Genomic DNA, 22,302 nt, shown 5'->3' with positions numbered 1-22,302 from the left:
AGTTCTGGGCGCCCTATTATAGGAAAGATGTGGATGCTTTGGAGAGGGTTCAGAGGAGGTTTACCAGGATGCTGCCTGGACTGGAGGGCTTATCTTATGAAGAGAGGTTGACTGAGCTCGGTCTCTTTTCATTGGAGAAAAGGAGGAGGAGAGGGGACCTAATTGAGGTATACAAGATAATGAGAGGCATAGATAGAGGTTGATAGCCAGAGACTATTTCCCAGGGCAGAAATGGCTAGCACGAGGGGTCATAGTTTTAAGCTGGTTGGTGGAAAGTATAGAGGGGATGTCAGAGGCGGGTTCTTTACACAGAGAGTTGTGAGAGCATGGAATGCGTTGCCAGCAGCAGTTGTGGAAGCAAGGTCATTGGGGTCATTTAAGAGACTGCTGGACATGTATATGGTCACAGAAATTTGAGGGTGCATACATGAGGATCAATGGTCGGCACAACATTGTGGGCTGAAGGGCCTGTTCTGTGCTGTACTGTTCTATGTTCTATGTTCTAACATATACGAGTTTGACCAAAGGGTTTGTTTCCATGCTGTACATCTCTGTGACTCTAATTTTAAGGTAACTGTTGTCATGAATAGTTTAATCATTATGTAAAGTCTTGCCAAACACATCTCCTTTTCCATTCTTAATTGTAGCACGTGCAGAGATTGGCTGCATTTTAATTTCATTTCAGAAATGTTTAACCTCTTTAAAACTTTGAAAAAAACATATAAATAGCCTGTTGCTGTACCAATTTAACGTCTTGGTTACTTCATGCCTGTCTTTTCTTTGAAACTTATCTCTGTAACTGCATTCCTGGCTATAAAGAAAATGCAGTCTGCTGCTCTCTCCTTCAGCCTACAGTGGCATTTCTAGTCCCTGATTCACAGCTTCAGATGCCCCTTTCTCAGCTATGAATAAAATTGTTACTATTCTTGAATTTCACATCAAGGGAGAAAAGCAAACCAAATGCAAATCCGGTATTAAACTTACGAAAAGCCACTAATTTAGATTTTCTTTTCTAATTTTCATGGCCTTTATCATTTTTACTACTTCATTACTTCAGAGTAGGGTAAATCATTGATTGGGATTGTAAAATGGTAGAAGTTCTTAGTATGTTATATATATTTTATAAAAGTTGAGGATATGAATTGAAATATTGAAATGTTTGGAGGATCAATCTGTCCCTTTTGGAGCAAGCAGTGCATATGAAATCACAATAATTTGGTGCTACGTTAATCGTAATATTTGTACTTAAAGTACCAATAGTTTATCTTTTATTCAGTTTGCCAGTAAGTGGCTGTATTGGAAAACGTTATTTTTATACAACTTCGCACTCTAACTTGCTGAAAGAAATGAAAAAGCGCCTTGTCGAAATAGCAGACTTTCATCATGCAGCTGGTAAGGCAGTAAAAATCTGGAAGGATGTAGATCGTGCTGACAATGCCTCAACATTGAAAGAGAAAAATGAAAGTCACCTGCTTGAATCCATGACATCCCCAGAGCTGCATAAAGAATTGCTCAGGTAAAAGGTCACCACTGCTGCAGCTTGTTTACTTGCACCTCTTGCCACTTTGTGATAAATTGGAAATGTTTCCCACAGCTAAAATCACTACAGTCCCTTTACTTATGTGGTAGGAGATACGAGCCATAAGATAAAGCTTACCTTGAGATGATAACAGCCCTGAATTGAATGGTGTGGATTAAATAAAATTGAATGTTGAATATGAAAATATTTACTCAGAATGTTGAAGACCAAAACAAGGATGTAGGAGGACAGTTGGTTTTACTAGTCTGTCTGTTGCAGCTCCGTATTTGCTTTGTTGCTGTGCTCTAACTTAATTGTATTCCTGTTGTTTTATGATATTATTGAGATATTGTACAGAATTATTATTTAACAAGATCCACAATTTGGGATTAGTTCCTTCCTTAGAGACTGAGTCTGAATGATAACAGCCACTGATACAGGTAAGTCACACCAGGACTATGAGTCGCTTAGGGTTAGGTGAGATAGATATTGACTGGCAGTGAGAGATGGTGGAATTAGGGCAGATTTGAGGGCTAGACCAAGAGGCACCAGAGGAGCATTTGAGGTGGAGCGTGTCTGAGGCCCACGGGAAGCAAGGACCAGAGCTTGGTGCTGTTTCGGTAGTCAAAACCTGGTTGGCGTGTGCAGAGAAGATTGAAGACCTTGTATAAGATGGGTGATCAGTGATCCCAGAGATTGCTCAAGCAGGAACCTGGAGGTAGTTGTGAAGGCACTTGCCCCCAAACCTAAAATCATTTTGCTTCAAGGAATCTGTTCAGTTCCTTGGCACTTCGGAAACCCAGCTGATGGCTGTTAAATTTCCAAAGCAGCATGACAATGTGGCACATACACCTTATCATATTTAAAGTTCCAGGCTGCTGCTTTTAGATTGGATTGGTTGCCCATCTAACTTCTTGCCCGTTAAAACCTGACAGGGGCAGGTTAGTTCAGTGTTTGAGTCAGGTAGTGTAATTTTCTGACTTGTAACTGAACCTGCACCAATCCCAGAGCACATTTCTATAAAATTAATATTCTGCTCCTTGTTGCTCTGAACTTCTTACTTTCATCCTTTCTCACATATGTCACTGTAATCAACCCCTGGCAATGTGAAGTCACTTGATACTAAAGATATTTGAAATGTCTAATAATTTCAATTGCCTTACTTGCTGGACCATAAATTCACATTTTTTCAAAAAAATGTTGCTTAATATTGCCATGTGCCTTGTAGTTTGAACATTATCCTGGCACATGAATAATTAACACACTATTCAAAACCAAGCACAACACCCATAGTTGCCACAAATCCAATTAGCCCAAGGCAGTAAGTAAAAACAAAGAACTATAGATACTGGAAAACTGAAACAAAAACACAAAGTGCTGAAGGAACCTCACAGGTCTGGCAGCATCTGTAGAGAGAAAAACAGTGTTTCGAGCCCAGTGACCCTTTTTTAGAACAAACCTTATTGTATGTATATTTAAATATAAAAGTTATACGTGAATGAAAGTAGCAAAAACAGCAACTAGTGAAAATAGAAAAGCATAAGCATGCTTTTCATAGACATGCTGCACAATGGCCACAGCTGGAAAAACATTTTAAAAATTGGTTAATAGACCACTGATAGATGGAATTTCTGTAACCACCAATATGAGTGTGTGCGCGCAACATGATAAATAGTAGTAGCAAGTGGGATTACTGATTTTGATGGATCAGTATCCTAGTGTGATAGAAAGATATTTAAATTTCACCAGTTTGTGCTTCATGCGAGGAGAATCTGCATTTTGAGGTTAGGCTGATAGTTAATTTCCCTTAACTTTTGATGTTCCATCAAACAAAACAGTACCTTAAAAGAGCTAAAACAATAACAATTTAAAAATATCTGGCCGTAAGAAGACCTTCATCTCAACATGTTCTGATGACAAAAATCTATAACGATTACTTAACTTTTGGGGGAAACCCACACCCAAGTCTGAAATCAGAATTCTTCACCTTCATTTTAAGGGATGGATGAAAGAAGAAAGTATACCATTGTGGCTCCGGAAAGTGTAGCCAAATTGACCAGGTGGGCCACTGCCTTAAGAAGGGGCCACAAAAAAAAGAGAGGGTGGATGATAGAATTAAAAGACACAGCTGCCTGTAATTCCAGGTGGAATTGTAATTCTTTTATGGTAAACAAACCTTTAAAAAATCGATGCATTAGGAATGCGTAGAGGCGCCAAAATATGACACTAGCAGAGTGAATGAAGAATGATGCCATTTATCAGACATCTGAGTGAGTGAGAAATTTGTGGCAAATAGTGGAAACATTCATTGTTAAATCATTCAAAAATGGAAAGATCAGCAATGCCCTAGGTGATGGCAAAGGTGAAGATGATGACAAATCATGTGAGGCCAGTAATAAAAAATTTTTAGTCTTCTGTAAGTATTAAGATTTAACATTGTACTATTAGTAAGTGTTAATAATTAAACTTAGTGCTGTCTTGTTTTGTTCTATGATGACAAATCTCAATATGCACTGAAATGACTTTTTCTTGGAATTTTCCTTTTAAAAGTCTGGTGCATCTTGCTGTCAGCAAATATGACAAGCACTCTAACTGACAAAATAGAAACCTGGTGCTTACATGTATATTTTCAGCCGCTTTGAATTTAGAACGGATTCTCTTTCACTGGCTGGGGAGTTGAAGAATAGGTGATGTAATTTCAAAGTTAGAGTCAAAGCGTTCAGGAGGGAAATGATGAAACATCTGCTGGACACAAAATATAGTAGAAATTTGAAACAGTCTTCCACAAACAGCTGTAAATGATAGATTTTACATCTGAGATTCATAGTTAAAGAACAGTATTAAGGGATTTGAGGCAAAGATGAGTTTATGGAGTTATGTCATAGACCAACTATTGAACCGGCTCAAGTTTATGGAGTTATGTCATAGACCAACTATTGAACCAGCTCAAGAAAATAAATGTCTTATTTCTGTATTACTTTATTTAAATAATTTGATTTCTATCAGTTCAGGATTATTAACCTGATTGCGAGAGATTATTTAGTGATTTTACTTCTATGTGGAATCTTGCTGGAACAGAGATTGTGTAGTGATTATCCACTTGATGTCAATTACCGCAACTCTAAAGCAGTTAATTGTATGAATCATTTTGTTCTGGAGTAAAGGTGCTACATAAATGAGTGGTTGTTCTTTTAATAGGCTTTTCCATGTTTTTGCCTTTTGGCTGGATGATATGAATCTACAGAAGACTGATCTTTATCTGCCTTCTCTACCGGTGCAATATGATACACATAGATTGGCAAAGGTCATGCAGAACCAGCAGGTATGTCAGTTTGTTTATCATGCTTTAACATAATCAAGTCATTAAGATACTTTTAATGGAACTATTGAGATGAATTTTAACACACCTCTGGAACTACCAGGCTTGTTCTAAAATCAAGGAAACAGGCCTTCTGGTTCTAAGATAGGATGACTACCACTGTATACAAGATCCCTAATTAGTAAATAAGAGGCATGAAATAAACTTAGCCTAATTCAGTCTAGTAGTTACAAAATTTTAACTTGTTTTATGTTTATTTAGGATCTTTGGACTGAATATGTGGATAATGAATGCATTAAGCATGAATTCACTGTTGTTAACTTGTTTTATGTTTAATAAGGATCTTTGGACTGAATATGTGGATAATGAACGCATTAAGCATGAATTCACTGAGACTTTGAATCTATGGATCCAACTCCACCAAAAGCCTTCTACAGCATTTAGGGCATCAAATTTGAATAACTTTTTTGATCCACTTTCAGGCAAGTGTTTCAAAGCATTAAGTTATCATAAATAATGGTGTTAATAAATTTAAAGTACCTCAATTTAATGAAGGCTGGAATTAAAAACACGCTGAAGTATGTACAAAATAATGTATTTCTTTATCACACTTCTGTGATGGGCATCATCTGCAATCCAGCAGATCAGCAGGAAATTGAGCATCAGACAGCAGAATTTGATTTTAGGAAAAGCACAGTATGGGATCCAGATGTTAGCCTGCAGATTTTATAAAGCAAATGCAAAGATCTGGTTTTCATCAAGGGACTTAAACTTTGGAGACTGTGCATTGCTTCACCAAATTGTGGAAAATAATGGCACCACTAATTAGCCCTACTAGCAAGTTTTATTATTGATCACTAGGTTTTCTTCCACAGTTGTTATGGTGATTAATTTTTCTTTCCATTTTAGCAAAAGACAGAATCTTCAGCAATCTGAAGACTCACGATGCCCCTGTCCCTACTCTGTCCCCACAACGTGTGAAAGCTCCTGTTCCAGATATTATTGAAACCAGTCTATCAGATAAAAAGATGGCAACTAAACTCATTCAACAAAATCTTAACATCTTACGACAGCAGGCGAAGTAAGTGACTAGCCGCATTAATTAGTGTTTTTGCTGCTTGAGAGAAGCATCTGTTAAACATTAGCATATTTGAATGGGAAGTAATATGTTTTTGGAAGCTGGGAAATTCTTTTCAAGATAATTTGAATTCAGTTTAAAAAGGTGTAAAAAAATTGAATAAATTTTGAGAATAAACCATTCCTTTAGACTATTTAAGAAAAGGTAAGAGAGGAGATTGGTTAGCAAAACCATCCTTTACTTTGGTAATTTACTAGAATTAATGATTGAGTCACTGAACACCTTGACAGAGCCAGTGTGGATTTATAAAGATTAGGCCATGTGTGATCAATTTAATTGAATTCATTTGTAGAGGTGACCAAAGCAGTTAGGAGAGAAATGTCTATGCGTGTCATTTACACAGACTTCTAGAAGACATTCAGTCAAGTTCTTCAAAAGACACTGTAGCTAAACTTGAAGTTTATGGAAATGAAAGCATGTTACTGACTTGGTTAGGAAATGATCTGCTTCCATTCAGCCAGAGAATCGGAATAATGGTGTGTACTCTTTTTAAAATTCACTTCTTGGATATGGGTATTGCTGGCTAAAGTAACATGCATTGTCCATCTCTATATGACTAAAATGGACTTAAAATATTTCTTGAATTGTGGAAGAGCACAAAATAACCTTTTCTCTTCTTCAGAATTGCAGCCCAATGGGAGTCACAGCAAACAGTGCTGGACTGTGAGCTTTTGGAAATATTACCTAAATTGTACAGCAATCGAGAGGAACAAATCACAAAGAAACTAGAATGCCGTGGTAGCTCTTCAAATCATGTATGCCAAGGAGCAGCAAAAATCTCTGTGAAGGTTGGTAATTATGTTTCCCCTTGTTTCTGCTGCATGATTAAAGCAACCAAACGTAAAATTAAATATAATTTGATACCTAATTCATTGCTTTTAGAGTATGAAAAAATTTACCCGATTAATTATGGTGCTTCAAGGGATAATGTAACTTTCGTAATGATGGAAATGAGGGCGTTATTGCCTTAACCTGGTAATTCTCATTTTCAATACTTAAATGTCCCCTGAATTGACTAGATTTGAAACCACTCCAAATACACCTGTATTGTGTTTGTATCATAGAAAACTTATAGCTGAAGTATATGGGTTGGTACAAAGGAATATATTTTTGCATATTTTTTACATGGTTTTCATCCTTGGTCCTTTGCAAAGCATCCCATGTTGAAGGGTATTTCACTTTGTAAAGAAGGGAACAGACTTTTATGTAGAACTATTTCCTGACTCCGGCTGACTCCCAGGTTTCTTCATATGACAATGGCAATTGCAATCAGTGCCAAAACAGAAGCATTCACTGCTGACTGCTTGAAGGATAACAACTTTACCTTGACTCTAAGCTGAAATGGGAACCTGCTCCCTTGAACTGCAGCATGGGTCCAATGATGAAGTCTGTGGATAGGCTGAATCTTATGGTCCATTGCCAATAGAGCTAAATCCCTTTTTGATGTCGTAAGCTGAAACCTCCTTGAGGGTACCTGTGTACCAGTTTTAAATCATAGGACCTCCACAGCTCTGCTCTGACACCCCATCCCACCTCAACTTCCTGACCCCCGTGGGTTTGGAGAGCATTTGCAGGCACAACAGCGAATAATGAAGCAATTAAAATTAGGTATGCTCAAGGAACTAGAATTGCAGAAGCACAGGTATCTCAGAATTGTCGACCTGAAGGAGATTTTGAGATGAGCAAGCCAAGATGGTGGAGTCTTGGTAATACTACTATACAGGAAATGCAGAAATACAGGCTAATCTTCTGAGGAAATGGGTTGAAATCCACCAGCAGCGCCTGGGATTTACATTTCAGTTTATAAAATCTGGTATGTATAGCATCCATAATGGTGACCACAAAATTATCATTGTGTATTGAAAAATCGCAGCAGATTTACTAATATTCTTAAAGGGAATGACATCTGCAACGATCTAACAAGCTACTCAGTTCATGGAAAACAAAACTAGACTTACCAACATTATCCACATCGCATGAAACAAAAATAAATAACTGTTAATAGCAGAAAGAAGGGAAGGTTTATTTGCAATGCAATTGCCATTCCTGTTCATTAGCTAACTAATGGTATACAGTATATGTGGAAGCCAGTTTTTTTTCTTCTTTATTCATTCATGGACGAGGGACGTTGCTGGCTAGGCAGCATTAATTGCCCAGAGGTCAGTGACAAATGAACCACATTGCTGTGGGTCAGGAGCCTAATGTCGGCCAGACCAGGTAAGGATGGCCATTTCCTTCCCTTAAGAACATCAGTGAATCTGGTGGGTTTTTCGACAAATGTTGAATTGTGCTGTTGAAGAGGTGAAAGTGCTCACCACTATTGGGTTGTTCTAACATGCATTCTACTAGCTCTATTAATATCTGAAGTCTAGCTGCGCACCTTTACAAGTGGAGTATTGAAGTAGTCCATGCCCAAATTCAGCAAGACCTGGAGAATATCCAGGTTTGGGCTGACAAGTAGCAAGTAACTGTGTACCACACAAATGCCAGGCAATGAGGATCTCCAAAAAGAGAGAATTGAACTATTACCATTTGACTTTCATTGGTGTTAACATCACTATCAATATCCTAAAGGGCTACCATTGACCAGGAACTGAACTGAGCCAGTCATAGTCAGAGGCTAGGAATCCGACAACAAGGAACTCATTTGATTGCCAAAGCCATCTACAAGGCACAACTCCGGAGTATGAAACACTGCAAATTGTGTGAATGAATGCTCCAACAACATTTAAGAAGCTTGACACCATCCTAGAGAAGCAGACGTCTTGATTGGCATCATATTCACAAGCATTCACTCTATCACTGACTGCCGGTAGCAGCAACGAGCACCATCTGCAAGGTGAGACAGGAATGAAGGGCCTCAATCTCACTCTAAGACACAAGTTTCGCTCAGGGACCCAGGGTGCCGAGCAGGCTCCAGTAGAGTTTAGGAGGAATCTCACACAACCCACAGAGGCTTCTTCTCGGGATGCTTCAGAGGTGCCTGGTGCCTCCACCACCTCTGTGTCTGTGATCAAAATGCCCACTCGTTATGTTTTCAGTCACATGCGCCTCCTGTGATCCCAAAGCTTACAGCTTACAGAATGCTAAGCCAAAGAGGATGGCCTGCATCTGGGCAAGATCCTGCAGGCCCAAATTGCCCTGGTAACTCTGTCCAAGCCTTCCTAGCTGACAGGGACAGCTACAGAGCAGGCACCCTCCACCCCAGCTGAGGAACTCGGGCTCGCAGTCCGATTATAATAGGAGGGAGCCAAAAGAAATGTTTGTGTTCAAAATACTTGAGAGATTTTCAGTCTGTTCAGATGTCCCATTGATGAAGCAAGTTGTAACAGTCAAACAGCCAATAATTGTGGATACCCTCAAGCCATCAGAGATCCTTGAACTGTGGCATTGATTACTGCTGTAAAGGAATTATATTTTGATATGGAGAGCACTGAAGCAGTATACCAGGCCCTGGTTTTGAGTAATGATTCAAGAGGAGGCATTTCATCTTGTGTATGAACTTTTCAAGGAAGCACACTGCTTTTCATATTCACTTAGCCTCACTGCAGTGCTCTGCTGAGAAGAGCTGGACAAAACACTGTCTCTCGTAGAATCACTGCTCTCCTTCAAGATGCTAAAGCATTTGAGGGCAGCCTAGCAGTCGACACACTTTCAGAAATAATGAAGGATTACCAACCTGCTGGATATCAAGAGAGATTCGCTGTACAGCCATTGGGTATGATATACTGATTGAAGCTTTAAGAGCTAGCTAGCCTTGAGGCTATTGAATGTTAGTTCACACTGTCATTGATTACTGCTGTTTATGGCGAATAGGATATGTAATATGTAGACATTTGAAGAATTACCTGAAGATTCCAAGGTTACAATTTGATGGTTAACTAGACGTTAATTCAACAGCAAAGGTGAAGAACCAAATAAGTAGAAATGTTCACGTGTCTCACTAACTTGATTGAGTTTTTTTGAAGAAGTAACAGAGAGGATTGATGAGGGCAGAGCGGTGGACATTATCTATATGGATTTCAATCAGGTGTTCAACAAGGTTCCTCATAGACTAGTTTGCAAGTTTCGATCATATGGAATCCAGGGAGAACCAGCCATTTGGATACAAAACTGGCTTGACAGTAGAAGACAGAGGGTTGTGGTGAAAGGTGGCGTTTCAGACTGGGGAGGTCTGTGACCAGCGTTGTGCCATGCATATTGGTGCTGCGACCACAGCTTTTTGTCATTTATACAAAATGATTTGGATATGGTCATAAGAAGTATGGTTAGTAAGTTTGCAAATGACACCAAAATTGGAGGTGTAATGGACAGCGAAGAAGGTTACCTCAAAATACAATAGGATCTTGATCAGATGGCATTTAGTTTAGATGAATGTGAAAAGGCAACTCAGGGCAGGACTTATACACTTAATGGTAAGGTCCTGGAGAGTATTGCTGAGCAAAGAGACCTTGGAGTGCAGGTTCATAGTTCCTTGAAAGTGGAGTTGCAGTTGGATAGGATAGTGAAGAAGGCATTTGAAATGCTTGTATTATGGGTTGGTGCATTGAGTGTAGGAGTTGGGAGATCATGTTGCAGCTCTGCAGGACATTGGTTCGGCCACTTTTGGAATACTGCATTCCGTTCTGGTCTCCCTGCTATAGGAAAGATGTTGTGAAACTTGAAAGGGCTCAGAAAAGATTTATGAGGTTATTGCCCACGTTAGAGGGTTTGAGCTATCAGGAGAGGCTGAGTAGATTGGGGCTGTTTTCCCTAGAATGTCGAAGGCTGAGAGGTGATGTTACTGAGGTTTATGAAATCAGGAGGGCATGGATAGAGTAAATTGACAAGGTCTTTTCTACAGGGTGTAGGAGTCCAAAACTAGAGGGCATAGGTTTAAGGGGAAAGATTTAAAAGGGACCTAAGGGGAAACTTTTTCACACAGAGGGTGGTGCATGTATGGGATGAGCTATCAGACAAAGTGGTGGAGGCTGGTACAATTACAGCATTTAAAAGGCATTTGGCTGGGTATAGGAATAGGAGGGTTTTACAGGGATATGGGCCAAATGCTGGCAGATGGAACTAGATTAATTTAGGATATCTGGTCAGCATGGAGGAGATGGACCAGAGAGCCTGTTTCTATGCTGTATATTTCTATGACTCTATGTCATTTTAAGGGCCTGCTTGCCATATTATTAATCAATTTTTTGAAAGTTTAAGAAAGTCACCTAGAGAGTGGTTAGAATGTGTGATGTTCCCCAACATAAATTATTTGAAATCAGTAGCGTAGTTGATTTAAGAAAAGCTAAATATGTACACAATAAAGGTATGAGGTTATGCTGAGAACACCTAGGTTCACAAGGCATTGTGAAGCATCAATATTAGCATACATTATATGAGCTAAATGGCCTTTGTTGTCCAGTAAACTTTACATACTCAGTAGTATATGTGTATTAATATGTGGTATATTGCTGCAGGGAACTAAAATTTTAAAATGTATCCTGATTGGCTTGTATATATCTAAATAATCTTAAAATAGCTAATTGATCAATTTCTGTTCAAATTTCAGTGTAAAGAATTGTACAAGAATTCTGCCATCCAAAAACAGCTTGATGATTTAGTTAAAGACATTAAACAGCTGCAAATTGATGTTGCCAAACCACCACCTCAAAACATTGCTGAAGCTGCTGTATTTGTGGAAAACTTTATAACGTAAGCTAATATTCCAAAAAGAAATAATGTTGCTGAGAAAAAAACAGATATGCTTGTCAATACTTTGCACTCATCAAGCCAGATGCAAGAATGACAAATTTTATTGGAAGCAGCAATTTATACTGGATGAAAAAGTATGCTAATCGGTTGACAGTTGACCCTGGTCAAACCATTGCCTTAGAGAAAGCAACAGTATAACTTCTTACTCCCCTTGAAATTTGGTACTGTTATTCCTGTCCTAACAGATGCAAGTCAAAAGTTTCCGCAGCATATATTCAAGTATACTAGATAGTAAAAGCCGATGCACGCTTATTTGACAACCTAATTCTGAGGTTAAATGAAAAGTTAAACGTGCTTTCATTTAGCTCCCTCATGGAAGGTACAAGTATGTTCTGAAATTTTCATTTGTACATTTCATTTACTTTTTGTTTACCTGGACAAATACGTGATGTTTAACATTTTAAAAATAAGGTTGAGACATTAAAACCTAATACTTTGAATCACTGGTGAAATACCAATTTGTCAGTGATATCCACACAAGTGCATTTATTTTAAACTTATTGCTATTGTGCTGTTTCAGTTTGACAATGTCTCAACCCTTCTGAAAACGCCTCTGAAACTTACTTATTAGGCACGTCAGCCCACATGATTTCTTTCTTTCTTTTGCTCTGTTGAAGTTATTGATTTCCACTTTGTAATTTTTCTATAGTGTTCCTTCTGTTTCCTTTCTGGTTCATTGTTGTCAACATCAAATCTGATGGTGTAGACAAAGTTCCCTCTCCTGTGCCACAATGTTGAAAATTTTCGTCAATCATACCCATACTCCTTAGGGTTTTTCCTCAGGCCTTGAAGATTCTATTGGGATTGATCAAGTTCTGGTACTACATCAAGGTAAACTTCATAGGTGCCAAGTCATTCCAACATGGGAGGATGTTAGCCAAACTCAACCACTCTTCTGGCTTCACTGATGAATGGAAAACAATCCTTTATTGGATCGTCATCTGATTTGATGAAATCACTCTAAATGAGACTGCATTGCCCCCATGAGAAAATTATCCCATTGTACTTGGGTTTGCTTTCAGGCTAAACCTATCCAAAAATTCTCTTTACTATTATTCTGAAAAATATTTTCACCTCCCATTTTATTCTTGTGATGATATTCCTAAATATTGAGTCGCCAACTAGTGAAAACAACATTTTTCTAAATGCAAATTGTATAAAATGTTCATCCAATTATGTGTTTGTATGCAAACAAAATGTATATAGTTATCAGCATTATTTTTGACTTTTTTGTTACCAGCATAATCTTGAGATTTCTAAAATACCTCCGTTCTTTATTTGCTTCCTCATTAAAGTTATGATTCTTTCTAGGGCCTTGGTAAATGCCTTCAAACTGCATCATTCAGAAACTTTTCAGAAAGTTGGCATTGCCCTGTTCTATGAGATTGTGTCTTTTGTTTGTGATGAAACTCAGCAACATCCACCAACAAGACAGTTCTTCACATCGTGTATTGAAATTCTTGGACAGGTGTGGAAGTCTTTTTTTCCATGTTACATATTTATAAAACAAATAAGTGCATTGGATATCATTTTTATAACATTAAAAACGAGCCCATTTTTGAAGTCATTTGGGTTGTGGTATGTGTGAAATTCTTCTCTCAAACAATTTTAGCCAAACAAACACAAATTTTGCACTCACATTAATCGTCTGAGGCTGGAAGATGTCATTCAAGAACACGAGTCTCAGCTAATTTTTATTTCCCTCCTAAAGGTCCTGAAGCAAAGTTACCCTTCCTGCAGGTCCAAAATTGTTTATTTTAGCAGAAGCATTAAATATTGGAAGTCAAAGAGCATCAGCATGAAACGTAAAAATGTTGTAACACTGTCACTGATCTTCAAGCACTCTATATGCACACAGCATTCACAACAAAATAGCTGAATCGATGGTGCAAGTAGAGTCAAAAGATTATGATTTAATTGTCATTTATGCAGCCTTAGCTATAGGATCCTCTAGATGTGAACTGAATATTGAAGGATATTCATCATTTAAGTTAGATAGACGAAAAGGAAAAGGATACAGGGTAGTGCTGATAATATTGGATGGGAGCAGTGAATTATTGAGAGAGGATCTCTCATCAGATTCTGTACAAAATTACTTTCTTGCTGTTTGAATAAAGGTCTTAGCGCATTTGGGTAAAATTAGTTACCTATTTGTAAATTATCTGTTTACCACAGAGGGGGAAATTTGGCACAACAATCAAACATTTGGACAATAACAGTAATATCCACCTTTTGAATTTTAAAGGAATTTTCATGTTTTGAATGAGTAAATTTAATCTTATTTGAAGTTTAACTTGAACATGCCGCATCATTGGGGTTTTCTAAATTATTCAACTAACTCCAGTCCTGTGACCAGCAGCATGCCACAAGGACTAGTGCTGGATTCACTACTTTTTGTCATTTGTGTAAGTTATTTGGATGTGAATATAGGAGCTGTAGTTAGTAAGTGTGCAGATGACACCAAAATTGATGTTGTAGTGGACAACTAAGAAGCTTACCTCCGAGTACAATGGGACCTTGATCAGACGGGCCAATAGGAAGAGGGGTGGCAGATGAAGTTTAATTTAGATAAATGTGAGGTGCTGCATTTTGGAAAGGCAAATCAGGGCAGGACTTGTACACTCAATGGTAAGGTCCTAGGGCCTGTTCCCAAACAAAAAGACCTTGGGGTGCAGGTTCATAGTTCCTTGAAAGCAGATTACGAGATAGACATAGTAGTGAAGAAAGCGTTTGGTATGCTTGCCTTTATTAGTGCATTGAGTGTAAGAGTTGGGAGGTTATGTTATGACTGTAAAGGACATTGGTAGGCTACTTTTGGAATACAGCATTCAGATCTGGTCACCCTACTATAGGAAGGATGTTGTGAAACTTCAAAGGGTTCAAAAAGAGTTGGAAGTATGTTGCCAGGTTTGAGCTATAAGGATAGCCTGAGTAGACTGGGGCGTTTTCCCCCAGAGTGTTGGAAACTATGGGGTGACCTTATAGAAGTTTATGAAATCATGAGGAGCATGGATAGGATGAATAGTCAAGGTCTTTTTACGAGGGTAGGGGAGTCCAAAATTAAAGGGTATATGTTTAAGGTGAAAGGAAAAAGCTTTAAAAGGGACCTGAGGGGCAATCTTTTTCATGCAGAGGGTGGTTAAATGTAAGAAATGAACTGCCAGAAGTGGTGACGAAGACTGGTACATTTAAAAGGCATCTGGATGTGTACATGAATAAGAAAGGTTTGGAGGGATATGGGCCAAATGCTGGCAAATGGGACTAGATTAGTTTGGATTATCTCGTTGGCCTGGATGAGTACGTTTCTGTGCTGTATGTCTCTATAACTCCTAGAACAACCTAATACATATGTTGAATTATTTTTCTCCATGTTTTGATTATTGCATTTTCACTTGGTACAAGTAAAATTTCAAACTTTTACAATTAAGTGTCAACCTGAACTTTTTGTGTGATTTTTGCAGATTTTTCTTAGTTGTGCTAAAACAGAAAGCAAAACTATGTTGAGAAAGGTTCTTCAGAATAGAAGATTATGCAACCTTCTGTCACCGTACTTCACCCCAAATATATCTCCAGATGAATTTGTCAACCTTTATGAAGAAGTTGTCAAAGTCCTCCACACAAATAGTGGGGATGTCATCTTCATGTTACTAACGAAGGTAAAATTGGTCTTTTTAAAAACCGTTGAATCTGATTAGTTTTGATTTAATTGTCCAGTTAGTTATCTCAAGTCTCATGTATTTTGTTTTTGAGTACAGGTAACACTGGCAGAACAGGCATTCATCACTCAAAAGAACTGCAAATGCTGTAGATTAGGAAGCAAAGTAGAGATTGCTGGAAAAGCTCAGCTGGTCCAGCAGTATCCATAAAGAGAAATCAGAGTTAATGTTTCAGGTTGAATGACCCATCCTCAGAACTGGGAGAAGAGTCACTTGACCTGAAATGTTAATTCTGATTTGTCGTCACAGATGCTGCCATACTTGCTGAGCTTTTCCAGCAATCGCTATTTTTGTTGCATTCATCATGCATTGTTTTTAGGAAGTTATGATGGGGTTATTTGAAATGCTGCAGTCTTTAGGTGATATACTTCCAAATGTTGTTAAGTAGACAATTCTGGGATATTTACTTAGCACACTGAAAGTGATTGTGTTCCCAGAAATAACCTTGATGAATTGCTGCAATGTATCTTATAGATTTATGAGCATACTGCAGTCACAGTATACCAGTGGCTGAGGGGGTAGATTATTGAATCCTGTGACAGGGGCAGCATTCAGGCAAATCGTTCTGACCTGGATGATATCAAATCTGTGGGTTTTACATTTGTTTGATACTCCTTTGAAGATGGGTTAAATTTTCCCAGCATTTCAAGTACATGTTCTTAGAGAGTTTTGTGTAACAGCCTTTACATCATTTTCACAGTAACAATTCTGCATTCATCTTATTGATAAATGAGCCTTCTACTTTAGAATATTTATAGAAATCTATACTTTATTTCAAAGAAATCAAACATTAACTGGTCAGCATTTATTGGCAATCCCTAGTTGCCTTTGAATTGACTGGCTTGCAAGGCTATTTCAGAGGGTAGATGAGAGTCAGCTACATTGCTGTGGGTCTGGAGTCACATGTAGGCCAGACCAGGTGAGGATGGCAGATTTCTTTCCCATAGTGAGCTAGGTGGGTTTTTCTGACAATCAGAAATGATTTTATTTGATTCTTAGTTCCAGATACTTTTAGTTGAATTCTAATTTCACCATCGGCCCTGGTTGGATTCTCGTAGCCAGTGCATTAGCTGAGTTTCTGGATTAATACTAGGCAAAATACCACTTGGGTATCACTTCCTCATTTGTACAGAGTGGTTTCTCGCGAGCTGATTTTTCCACCTTGCCTCATACATTATGCACATATTTTCAAAGAATTCCTCCACCTGCTGCCCTTCTCTTTTTGTCTTCAACTATCCTACAGTTTTAGTAATTGATATTATATATTTGAGTTCAGAAGATGCACTTAATCATCCAACATGCAAACATCCTCTTCTTCATTTTATTTATTTAGTTACTTTTAACAGTTTTTTATCTTATAGCTTTATCTCTCTCTCTCTCTTATCTTATAGCTTTATCTCTCTCTCTCTGTTGCCTTTTCTCCTTGATATAAGGTTTCTGTCTGCAATATTGTTGTACTGTTTTCTGATGTTGAGTTATTTCAAGTTGTCTGGACTCCTGTTTTGTTAAATACTTTCATGCAATTCTCATCTTATTCTTACTGGTACCAAAACAATCTGAGCCAATAATGCCTGCAAAGGATCTTTTTCTTTCTTTATTCATTCACACGATGAGGGCATCGCTGGCTGGGCAGCATTTATTGCTCATCCATTAATTGGACAGAGGGCAGCTAAGAGTCAGGCACATTGCTGTGGGTCTGGAGTCATATGCAGGCCAGACCAGATAAGGATATTTGTGAACCAGATGGGTTTTTCCTACAATTGACAATGGAGTTATCATTAGACTCTTAATTCTAGATATTTATTGAATTCAAATTGCACTACCTGCCGAGTTGGGATATGAACCTGGGTCCCCAGAACATTATCTGGGTCTCTGGATTAACAGCCCAGTGATTAATACCACTAGGCCATCATCTCCCATTGTCTTCTGCATAACATCACACATAATTAACACTTTTTAATTACTTAAATTATTATATTCCATGTATACTAGTCAGGTATAGACCTGCCCTTTGTTTTCCTTCCTTTGCTAGAAAAACGTGTTCACTGCCATCAGATTGTTACTTGGACCGAAGAAAAGTAATTTTAGACCATAAGTCAGAGGAGCGGAAGTGAGGCCATTCGCCCCATTGAGTTCACTCCACCATTTAAATCATGGCTGATGGGCATTTCAACTCCACTTCCCTGCACTCTCCCCATAGCCCTTTATTCTTTGTGAGATCAAGAATTTGTCGATCTCTGCCTTGAAGGCGTCTAACATCCCAGCGTCCACTGCACTCTGTGGCAATGAATTCCACAAGCCCACCACTCTCTGGCTGAAGAAATGTCTCCAGACATTTTTCTGTTTTTTCCACAAAAATCATAACTTTTCTCAAGTCTTCTCTTTGACCGTCTGCAATCTTGGTGATGATCACAGAATTCCAGAATGACTGAAGCTGGAAAGAGGCAATTTGACAGTATAAACAGTTTATCTGTCTACTCTGTCTGGACCGCACATGATTTTGAGCATCTCAGTTAAATCTAGCAATGTTATTCCCGCAATGTTGTCAGAAAGAGAATTCTTAGATTTTGGTCTGGCTCTACAGATACTGTAGGTCTGCAGTTCAGATCCAAGTCACCGTGTAGCTGGCATGGAAGGGTGCTTGGAATAGAGAGCCCTCCTACGATGTGCATTGCCATCCATATAGATTAGCATACTTATTTTAATTCGTAATGCATGGTTTCCCCAGAGATTGTGACTGATATGGGCATGTATTGGTGTATGTATTGATCAAGAATAAGGCTCCTAATAGGTTGTTCCAAAAATTAAAATTGATTTCTATTTTTATATTACAGTTTGATCTTATTTTATGGTTGAATTCTACCAAGCCAGCTATGCCTGAACGGACGCGGCTGCTGGAGATCATTCATTTCGCCCTGACTTTGTGTGGCTTTCAACCAGAGGAAGAAGTTCAAATGGCTTTTAACATTTTTTGCAAACACTGGATGTATGTTCTACAATATCAATTCCCTGATCACTATAGTGACTTCCTGAGACTTCTGATGCAGAGTAAGTAGTTATCAACAGGAATATTCATGAAGGTGGAAGATAGCATTTTTAAATGGTATATTGCATAATTTAGATTTGCTTTTCCAATTGACTTGTCAAACCCAGAACACATTTGTCTAATTGGATTGTTTTAATCCCATGGATATTTTTGCTACCCAGCTAGGCTCACTCAGAAAGTAATTAATATTTTGCTATAATATGGAAAACTGTTACCTAAACATGGATAATTACGTTTGGATGTATTTTCCTGTTTTTATAAATATAATCCTCAATCCCATGTCAATGTTAAATGAAAATTAATTATTCTAAACTTGTGTTAGTTTCATAAGTATATTACTGTAGTCCTGTCTCCTCCTTTCCCACATGCCTGCCTGCAGAAACGTCCAGTCTCCATACTACCTTCTGATAAAGGCTCCCAAGGGGAAAAAAGACTGTGCTGAATACCCCTTTTGGTTAATTACTTCCCCCTTTTTAGCTGAGGACCAGATAAACTTTTATTTTCATTAAATCTGAGGCACCTGCAAATCAAGCCTCCTGACTCCTGAAAGCCTGTCCACCTTCTACAAGTCACAAGTTAGGGGTGTGATGGAATACTCCCCACTTGCCTGAATGGGTGCAGCTCCAACAACACTCAAGAAGCTAGAAGTCATACGGGATGAAGCAGTCTGTTTATTTGATCCTACATCCACTCTCGTCTCCACAAACACTCAGTAGCAGCAGTGTATTATCTACAAGGTGCACTGCAGAAATTCACCGAAGATACTCAGACAGCATCTTCTAAACCCGTGACCACTTCCATCAAGATGAGCAACAGCAGCAAATACATGGAACACCACCACCTTTAAGTTCCGCTCTGAGCACTCCCCATCCTGGTTTGGAAATATATCACCTATCCTTCACTGCCACTAGGTCAAAATCATGGAATTCCCACCTTAACAACATCGTGGGTCAACTCATAGCAGGTAGACTACAGCAGTTCAAGAAGGTAACTCATCACCACCTTTTCAAGGGCAATTAGGGATGGGCAATAAATGCTGACCAGCCAGTGACACCCATATCCCACAAAACGAATAAAAATAACAGTCAACAGTTTCAGTTTTAGCTGTTGCATTGTGGGGTTTTTTTTGCATTACTTATGGTGTACAGAGGATTACAGCATGTAAGTTGAACATTTAACTTAAAATCAAGTTTTTGGATGTGCTCAGGCAACCACCTTTTTAGCCACAGTATGCTGTACTCATGTTAATAGTCAGCCTCAGTTTTTCTGTTCACAAATGAAAGGTTTTCTTACTGGTACCTTATAACTAGGCACAAGGGAACCAAGCAGGTTAGATATGTTAGAACTGGATGAACACAGCAGACTAAGCAGCATCTTAGGAACAGGAAGGCTGACATTTCAGGCCTAGACACTTCATCCCAAAACGTCAGCCTTCCTGCACCTAAGATGCTGCTTGACCTGCTGTGTTCATTCAGCTCCACACCTTGTTATCTCGGATTCTCCAGCATCTGCAGTTCCTATTATCTCTAAGCGTGTTAGATGATGTGCAGCAATTTAGGGACATACACACAGAATAGAGCCCAAATCTCAAATGACAAAAATGCGCTGCCATTTTACAAATATGCTAAGGTTTTTGGAGGGAGTCTTTGAGGCTTCAAAGATCAACTTTTTTACCTATACCGCTTCAATAGTTCATCATGTTGTTTGTTTAATAAATGTAAGTAAGATAATTAACAGAGGAGGAAGAGGTGTTGCAGAAAAAAAGTTTCCTCGTTTCTTTTTCTCTCTGGTTAAGGCTCTTCAGAACAGAGACTAAACCTTGAGTGCTGGAAGGCTGCTTTGAAAACCTTAAATTGTACCTCTGAAGATGAACATGAACCCCCAATTGTAAAATATGCAGAAACACACCAATGTTCTCAAAAGATCAGGCTATCATATGAACAGGTAATGCAAAGTCTATCAATTGTATTCCAACATGAGAAAAAGAATTGAATATCCCACCTCAAGAAAATCCAAAAAGATATTTGAGATTGTTACTGGAGTTGCTCACATTGTTTTGCATTCCAAGTACTCATTTAAGATTCTTTTTCGTTCTTGCATTTACATCATTTTTAATATTGTCTAACTTCTCCCCTTCTCTCCAATCCAACCTCTCTCCGTCCCCCCCGCCAACCCGTGCGCGCGCGCGCACACCCTGTGAAATAGTGTTTCATGATTTCTCTCCCAATTTTAGGTTTTGAATTATTACTTCATAATTAATCTCCCTCTGTCTTCAACTACAGTAACTTGAAACAAAGATACACAACTCTGTATTCATGTTTCAAAAGTTTGTATATTCCCAGTTTTACAAACTACCTTGTAAGTATGTAGGTGCTGAGGTGAGAAGGTGTAATTACAGCATGACACGTTTAGATCAGTAATGTCTATTAGTTTTATTAGATTTTGCGTCTGAAATTAAATAATTTATTTCCTGTTTCCTTAAAAGTTAAAACAAAGCTTTTGTTAATACTGCGTGTGGGAGTATTTAATGAGTGAAATTTAGTACATCTGATTCATTGTTGATCAAATGTGATGTACGTTATGTTTTTAAAAATCATCAAGAAGAGCGTAACACAGAAACTAGGAACAGGAATAGACCATTCAGCCCTTCAAGCCCATTCTGCCATTAAGTATGATCGTGACTATCTTCTATCTCAATTCCGTATTTCTCATCTTTTTCCATATCCCTCAATGCCTTTAATATCTAAAAATTTATCAGTCTCTTCCTTGAATGTGTTCAACAACCAAGTTTTCTGTGGTGGCAAATTCTGCAGGTTAAGAAAATGAAGAATGTTCCTTCATCTTTGTCCTAAAATGCTACCCGTTTTCCCGAAGTTATGTTGAGAAAAAGTGATTCAAAATTCGAATCACTCAACACCTTACTTTACTCGGAGGAATTGAAGAATTTCTTGTCTTTAAAAAAGCCTATTTCAAGATTATGTTTTGGTCATTCTTTTCAATCTAACTATTTTGAGAGAGATTCTGTAAAAAAAGCATACATTATGAACACAAAGTAGTTTAAACTCTGTTTCACCATACAGGTACTGGAAACCATACAGTGGCTTTCTGATTTCTTCTTCAAACTGCGCCTTTCAAAAGCAGATTTAAGGAGCTTTGGTCTGTTTTCAAAGTGGACTCCATACATGAATGAAGTGAAGAAATTATTGATGTTTCTTGTTCGGTTTCTTATTGATTCTGAGAGTGCCAAACTTGCCCAAGAGCCTCCATGCAGCATCAAAAATGCGACAGGTATTAACTGAAGAATAAGATTGATGAATCAGCATTTCATACATTATTAATTAAAAACTGCATTGTACTTCCACATATTGAATGCAGTGTTAAAGTGTCAGTGTCAATATTAAAAACTGATAATATGAAATATGTGTTGCCAAGTTGGGTACAATAAATTTGAATTGAGCTGCAGGATGTCAGAATTTGGTGTTTGTAAAATATTGATGTTTTAAAAGTGCTGGGGGAAACCAGTCCATAGTCCCTTTTGAAAGATGATATGCTTTGTCTATGTTTAGAGATTCAATAAGGATGTCTGTGGATTTGCAAATGTACAGAGCACTTGAAATTGAAACATTTTTATCAAAAGTCTGTTAGCCAGCAAAGCAGCATTTTTACCAAGAAAACAGGTTGGAATTTACCCAATTGATTTAAACCAGGCCCATAGTAACCAAAAAAAATTCATCTTAAATCTGATGGTTTTGACAATGTAGGACCAATCCAATTGTAAGAAATTGATATGTCATCGAGACTAAAAAAGATGAG

At 38.2% G+C, this 22,302-nt stretch overlaps 1 protein-coding gene across 3 annotated transcripts in view; it reads left to right on the top strand.

The window, feature by feature from the left end:
* epg5 (ectopic P-granules autophagy protein 5 homolog (C. elegans)) overlaps positions 1-22,302 on the top strand; it is a 152,436-nt gene that overhangs the window by 87,624 nt on the left and 42,510 nt on the right. For all 3 annotated transcript variants that reach the window (XR_009446190.1, XM_059648804.1, XM_059648800.1), the window contains exons 23-33: positions 1,277-1,516; positions 4,718-4,841; positions 5,179-5,320; positions 5,748-5,919; positions 6,599-6,764; positions 11,525-11,667; positions 13,039-13,195; positions 15,189-15,383; positions 18,278-18,491; positions 20,285-20,433; positions 21,570-21,777. Coding sequence is in view for 2 of the 3 variants with exons in the window: in XM_059648804.1 (XP_059504787.1) it covers positions 1,277-1,516; positions 4,718-4,841; positions 5,179-5,320; positions 5,748-5,919; positions 6,599-6,764; positions 11,525-11,667; positions 13,039-13,195; positions 15,189-15,383; positions 18,278-18,491; positions 20,285-20,433; positions 21,570-21,777 (1,910 nt within the window). In the remaining variant the exon portion in view is untranslated. The remainder of the gene's footprint in view (positions 1-1,276; positions 1,517-4,717; positions 4,842-5,178; positions 5,321-5,747; positions 5,920-6,598; positions 6,765-11,524; positions 11,668-13,038; positions 13,196-15,188; positions 15,384-18,277; positions 18,492-20,284; positions 20,434-21,569; positions 21,778-22,302) is intronic.

Source organism: Stegostoma tigrinum, chromosome 1 (assembly GCF_030684315.1).
Source record: "Stegostoma tigrinum isolate sSteTig4 chromosome 1, sSteTig4.hap1, whole genome shotgun sequence".
NCBI lineage: Eukaryota > Metazoa > Chordata > Chondrichthyes > Orectolobiformes > Stegostomatidae > Stegostoma > Stegostoma tigrinum.
The sequence above is the reverse complement of the archived record's forward strand: the minus strand, read 5'-3'. Positions and strand labels throughout refer to the sequence as shown.